General features: G+C 58.6%; 1 protein-coding gene across 1 annotated transcript in view; it reads left to right on the top strand.

Moving 5' to 3' along the window:
• Positions 1 to 121: 121 nt before the first annotated feature.
• lig1 (ligase I, DNA, ATP-dependent) overlaps positions 122 to 6,394 on the top strand; it is a 17,674-nt gene continuing 11,401 nt past the window's right edge. The window contains exons 1-10 of the mRNA XM_048621003.1: positions 122 to 264; positions 749 to 956; positions 1,780 to 1,879; positions 2,018 to 2,143; positions 2,306 to 2,602; positions 3,141 to 3,291; positions 3,493 to 3,603; positions 4,110 to 4,166; positions 4,993 to 5,165; positions 6,171 to 6,337. Of these exons, the coding sequence (XP_048476960.1) occupies positions 122 to 264; positions 749 to 956; positions 1,780 to 1,879; positions 2,018 to 2,143; positions 2,306 to 2,602; positions 3,141 to 3,291; positions 3,493 to 3,603; positions 4,110 to 4,166; positions 4,993 to 5,165; positions 6,171 to 6,337 (1,533 nt within the window). The remainder of the gene's footprint in view (positions 265 to 748; positions 957 to 1,779; positions 1,880 to 2,017; positions 2,144 to 2,305; positions 2,603 to 3,140; positions 3,292 to 3,492; positions 3,604 to 4,109; positions 4,167 to 4,992; positions 5,166 to 6,170; positions 6,338 to 6,394) is intronic.

Below are 6,394 nucleotides of genomic sequence, written 5' to 3'. Positions count from 1 at the left end.
TCGGTCTATGGGATCGGTCTGGGTCAGGGGGATCGGTCTGTGGGATCGGTCTGGGTTAGGGGGATCTGTCTATGGGATCAGTCTGGGTCGGGGGATCGGTCTGGGTCAGGGGGATCGGTCTATGGGATCGGTCTGGGTCAGGGAGTTGGCCGTTTCCAGCCTCACCCTCTCCTCCCACAGATCCTTCTTTCAGCCGCTGAGAGGCCGGCCCTCCGTGAATCCGAAAGAGGGAATCAAGGATCCAGATTCGCGTCCGCCCACAGGGTGAGTCTCTGCAGCTTCTCGGGGTAGCGTGAGGGGCACAGTGTCTGGTAGAGTCATCTGGGAAGGGGACACACGTCTGTCTGAGTGTCAATGTGGGGACACAGGGTCTGTCCCTGTCCCTGGGAGTGTTTGATGGGGGGTCAGTGTACAGGGAGCTTTACTCTGTATCTAACCCCATGCTGTCCCTCTGCCTGGGAGTGTTTGATGGGGGGGACAGTGTAGCGGAAGCTTTACTCTGTATCTAACCCTGTGCTGTCCCTGGGAGTGTTTGACTGGCCAGGCGGGACAGTGTAGAGGGAGCTTTACCCTGTATCTAACCCCGTGCTGTCCCTGTCCCTGGAAGGGTTTGATGGGGGGGAGCAGTGTAGAGAGAGCTTTACTCTGTATCTAACACCGACCTTTCCTGCTGAACTTCACTGTGCCTCCCCGTCACCAGCCCAGTTGTGATCCTGTGTCTGTTTCTCCCCCTCCCCTTATCCCGCAGGAACTCTCCGCTGAGGGTGAGGAATGTGCACGCGAACGCTGACTGGGAGGAGAGTCCTGTGAAACGGGCAGCGAGAGAGACTCGCAGGATCCTGGATAGCAGTGACGACGACGAGGGCGAGAGAGAGGGCGAAGAGACGGGCTCGGAGGAGGAGGAACTGAGGAGGAATGACCCACTCCTCAAAGTGCCAGCAGAGGAATCTGCCGAGGTGGGGCCTTGTGAACCTACCCCATTCCCCAGCCCTCTTCAGGACTGCCCATCGCACTCTGTGGTGTTTGTATGTCAGGAGGAGGGGGCAGAGGTAGGGGCGGGGGTGGGAACAGAGAGAGATCACTCCTGAGGGGGAGGCAGGGAGAGGGATCGCTCCTGAGGGGGAGGCAGAGAGAGGGGTCGCTCCTGAGGGGGAGGCAGGGAGAGGGATCGCTCCTGAGGAGGAGGCAGAGAGAGGGAGAGGGATTGCTCTTGATGGGGTGGGGGCAGAGAGAGGGAGAGGGATCGCTCCTGGGAGCGGGGGGGAGGGAGGCTTCACTCCTGAAGACATTGGAAGAGGCTGAGCCAATTATTTGGTCGATAGGTAAACAGTTGTTGAACTCTCGCTGATGTCTTTTCTCTCTCTCTCTCTCTCTCTCTCTCTCTCTATGGCTGCCCTTGCTCTCTCTCTTTGTGTCTGACCACCCCTCTCCGAATCTATCCTTCTCCCCTCCTCTCTACCTCTCTCTCTCCCCAATCTCTGACCTTCTGTCTTGTGTCTGTCTCCCTGCCTCTGTGTCTATCTCTCCTTTCCCTTCTCCGTCTATCTTCCTGTCCCCCGCTGCCTCTGTCTCTCTCCATCTGTCACTCCTCTCTCTCTATCCCCCCAACTCTCCCTCTCCCCCGCTCCCTGTCCACCCCCCAACCTCTTTCTCTTTCTCTCTCTCTCTCCCTCTCTCTTCCCCCACTCTCGCTCTGCCCCTCCCTGTCCACCACCCCTTCTCTCCCTCCTCTCTCTCTCCCCCCTCCTTCCCTCTCTCTCCCTCCCCATGTTCCTGCAGCGATCCGAGTCTGGCCCGGTTTCTCCAGAATCAGGAGGGCAATCGTCTCCATCGTATACACGGACCGGCATCGTCTCCGACATTCCAAAACGCCGAACAGGTATTAGCCCCACCCCCTCGATTCCCTCCCGCGTTCTCGTTCGTCGCTTCCCCCCACCACCACCACCACAACATCGCGTTGTGTGACCCTCACTGACACCTCTCCGTCTCGCTCCTCCTTCCCCCCGCCCCACCACAGCCCGCAAACAGCTCCCGAAACGTAAACTTCAGGCAGAGATCTGCGCGGACACGGGGCCCGAGACGCCGCTGCGGGATGGAGTGGATCGCGACCCGGAGAGATCAGCCAAACGCCCAAAGGTGGAAGGTAGGGTTGGAGGAGCAGGATTGGTGGGGCGGGGGGCGGTGCGTGTGGAGCAGAAATCTGAGTCTGTCTCCGTTTCCTTTATCGGCTGTTAATTTGATTCATTTTAACCCCCCTCCCCACCACCACCTCAACACCCGCTTCTCACCAACCCCCCAACTGCAGCAATTTCCATTCCCAAAGAAAACGGGCAGTGTTCGGATGAGGACGGAGCAGGGGAAAACAATCAGGGCTCTCCAGCCCGGCTGCCGAGTGACGGAGGGACCGAGGAGGAGGCAGAGAGCGGAGGCGCAGAGGAGCATGGAGGCAGCACACTATCCAGAGACGGGGCTCACCCCGAGGAATCCGACGGGGAACACGACTCGGAGACGGAGCTCTCGGGAGAGAAAGGGAAGCCCTCCGAGAGTGAGAGACCCTGCAGGCCGCCAGAAAAAAACAAAAACATGCTCAGCAGTTTCTTTGGTAAAGCATTGAATGGGACGGCGTAGAGCGGGAGAGAACAGGAAGGGGTTTGGGGTCCATGGGGACGGTGTGGAACGGGACCAAACGATGAAGGGGTTTGGGGTCCATGGGGACGGTGCGGAGTGGGAGCGAACGGGGAAGTGGTTTGGGGTCCATGGGGACGGTGTAGAGCGGGAGTGAACGGGGAGGGGTTTGGGGCCTATTGGGACGGTGTAGAGCGGAAGTGAACAGGAAGGGGTTTGGGGCCTATTGGGACGGTGTAGAGCGGAAGTGAACGGGAAGGGGTTTTGAAGTCCATGGGGATGTTGTAGAGCGGGAGTGAATGGAAAGGGGTTTGGGGTCCGTGGGGACAGTGTAGACCGGGAGGGAACGGGGAAGGGGTTTGGGGTCCATGGGGATGGTGTAGAGCAGGAGGGAACGGGAAGGGGTTTGGCATCCATTGGGACAGTGTAGAGTGGGAGTGAACAGGAAGGGGTTTGGGGTCCATGGGGACAGTGGAGTGACTCCCTCATTAACCCCACACCTCTGTGTCTCTCAGCTCCCAGGAAGTCCTCTTCCTCAGCGGCCCAGGAGAGTGAGAGAAGCCCCCGGAAACAGCCAGAGGTCGGGGTAGACCAGGACACCCCCTCACCAACGGCGGGGCACGGGGATAGCACTCCGGATTCAACCAGCAAGCCCACGATAAGCAGGTACGTGGGGTAGGGCATGGGGTTGTGGGGGGCCATTTCTTGGCGAGTGGGCTCAGAGCCGAGGGAGAGAGTCCCCTCTGATGGGGGGTGGTGGGCAGAGTTGGGTAGAGGGAGGGAGGTTGATGGGTCTCGAGAGGTAGAGGGAGAGGCTGTGTTTGAGGTGGAGTGGGGAGACGGTAACTCTCAATCTCTTTCCAACAGGTTCTTCAGCCCTGGAAAAGCTGGCCCAGCATCGGTGCCCGCCAACGTCTATGATCCTTCCAAACCGAAATACCACCCAGTCAGGGACGCCTGCTGGAGTCAGGGTCAGAGGTCAGGCCAGGGCACCAATTGGGTTGTGGGTGGGGGGGGTCAGAGTGGGAGGGGGAGACTGAAACAGTACCATCCTGATCTCTCTCTCTCTCCCTCACACCCTCTCCCCACCTCCCTCTCTCGCTATCTCTGTCACTCGGTCTGTCTCTCTCACACTCTGTCTTTCTCTGTGTCTCTCTTACTCTGTATCTCTCTCACCATCTCTCCTTCCTCTCTCTGCCCCCTCTCCCTCTCTCTCTCTCTCACTCTCTCTCTCTCTCTCTCTCTGTATCTCTCTTTCTCTGTATCTTTCTCATTCTCTGTTTCTCCTTACCCCCTCTCTTTCTGTCTCTCTCTCTCTCTCTGTGCACCCTCTCCCTCTCTCTTTCTCTCACTCTCTCTCTCTCTCTCTGAGTGTCTCTCTCAATCTCACTCTCACTCTCTCTGTCTCTCTGTTCCCTCTCCCTCTCTCTCTCTCTCTCTCTCTGTCTCTCTCTCTCTCTCTCTCTCTTTTTAACCCCCAACAGGGTTCCGTATCTGGCATTGGCTCAAACCTTTGAGAAGATTGAGAGTGAGACGGCCAGGTAGGTCATTAATACCACACCTTACCCGTCCCGAGAGGGTTTGTGCCTGGGCCAAACACGTGGAGGAATGAGGGGCACAGACCCCTCACCAAGGGGTAATTGGAGACAGTGACGGGGGTAGGGGGAGGTAAAGGGAGACAGCGACCCCTCACTGGAGGAATGGAGGGGTAATTATGGACTGTGACCCCTCCGGTGGGGTGAGGGTGTGGGGCAGCAGGGAGCTACCGAGAGACCATGACCCCTCCCGGGAGGAATACCGAGAGACTGTGACCCCTCCTTGGGGGGGGGAATACCGAGAGACTGTGATCCCCTCCTGGAGGGGAATACCAAGAGTCTATGATCCCCTCCCGGGGGGGAATATCGAGAGTCTGTGACCCCTCCTGGGGGGGATACCATGAGACTGTGACCCCCTCCTTGGGGGAGTTACCATGAGACTGTGACCCCCTCCCAGGGGGAATACAGCGAGACTGTGACCCCTTCCGGGGGGAATACCGTGAGACAGTGACCCCTCCCGTGGGGAATACCGTGAGACTGTGACCCCTCCTGGGGGAATACCAAAAGAGTGTGACCCCTCCCGTGGGGGCGATACCGAGAGACTGTGACCCCCTCCCGTGGGGGCATACCAAGAGACTGTGACCCCCTTCCGTGAGGGAATACCGTGAGACTGTGACTCCCTCCTGGGGGGGAATACCGAGAGACTGTGAGCCCCTCCCGGGAGGGGCAGGAATACCGAGAGACTACGAGCCCTCCCGGAGTTTACTAGCTGTTCAGAATTAACGTTTGTGTTGTCCGGTTGCCGTTTCGAAACCACCCCCCACAAACACAGGATGAAGATTATCGAGACTCTGGGTAATCTGTACCGTTCGGTGATTGCTCTGAGTCCTGGCGATCTGCTGCCCTGTATCTACCTCTGCCTGAACCAGCTGGCGCCTGCCTACCAGGGCCTGGAACTCGGCGTTGGAGACACCGTCCTCATGAAAGCTGTGGCACAGGCAACAGGTCTGTCTGATCTCTTTCATCTCCCCACCACCACCCCCATACCTCTCCTTCCAATCCCCTCTCGCCATGTTCTCCCTTACTCGCTCTCTCTGTCCCCTGCTCCCCACTCGCTCGGTCTCCCTCTCTTTCCCCCTACTATCTCTCACCCTGGCTCCCTCTGTCCTGTGCTCTCCCTTGCTCTGTGTCACTCTCTGTCTCTCCTCCTGCTTCCTCTCACTCTGTCTGTCCCTCTCTGCCCCTCCCTGCCTCTTGCTGACCCACACTCTGTCTGACTGTTTCTCATTCTGTCTGTTTCTCCTTGCACCCTGCTCACTCGTACTTTCTGTCTAACCTCCCAACCTCACCCTCGTACTCTGTGTTTATCTCTGTCTCACTCTCCCTTTCTCTCCACTCTCTCCCTTTCCCCCAAACTCTCAGCGCCCTCTTTCTCTGTCATCCCCGTCCCCCCATCTCTCTCACTTTCTCTCTTTTTCTCTCTCTCTCTCTCCTCATGACCCCCGCTTCCACTCACACTCTCTCTCGCTTTCCCATTGTCTCACTCTCTCTCTCTCTCCCCGCCATTCTCTCACTCGCTCTCCCCACCTCCTCCAACCTGTGTCTCTCCAACCTGCTCTCTCTCTGACTCACCCTTCCCCTCCCCTGGCTCTGTCTCTCTCTCTCTCTCTCCACCCCGCACCCTCACACTCTCTCTCTCTCTCTCCCCCCTGCAATCTCTCTGTCCTCCCCCCGCACTCTCTCTCCTCCCCCCGCAATCTCTCTCTCCCCGCCCACACTCTCTCTGTCCCCCCCACACTCTCTCCCCCGCCACACCCTTTCTTTCCCCTCACCCCGCACACTGTCTATCCCCATTCTCTCACTCTTCCCCCACACACTCTCAATCCCGCTTACTCTCTCCCACTCTCACCTTCTTCCTCCTCCTTTCTCTCTCTTAACGCGCCCCCCCACCCAACCTTGGAATTATTTTAAACTCTCCTAACCTCGCTGTCTCTGTGTGCCCCCCACCAGGCCGACAGCTCAGTAAGGTAAAGGCCGAAGCCCAGGAGAAGGGGGACCTGGGGCTGGTGGCAGAGTCGAGCCGCAGCACTCAAAGAACCATGTTCCCCCCTGCCCCACTCACCGTGCACACCGTCTTCAGCCGCTTCAAGGACATCGCTCTCATGGTCGGCTCAGCGGTCAGTCACAGGGGGTCGGGGAGGGGACGGGGTCACTGCTGGGGAATGGGGAGGGGA

Source organism: Rhincodon typus, unplaced genomic scaffold (assembly GCF_021869965.1).
Source record: "Rhincodon typus isolate 14 unplaced genomic scaffold, sRhiTyp1.1 hic_rhity00000051, whole genome shotgun sequence".
NCBI classification, from domain to species: domain Eukaryota; kingdom Metazoa; phylum Chordata; class Chondrichthyes; order Orectolobiformes; family Rhincodontidae; genus Rhincodon; species Rhincodon typus.
The sequence above is the reverse complement of the archived record's forward strand: the minus strand, read 5'-3'. Positions and strand labels throughout refer to the sequence as shown.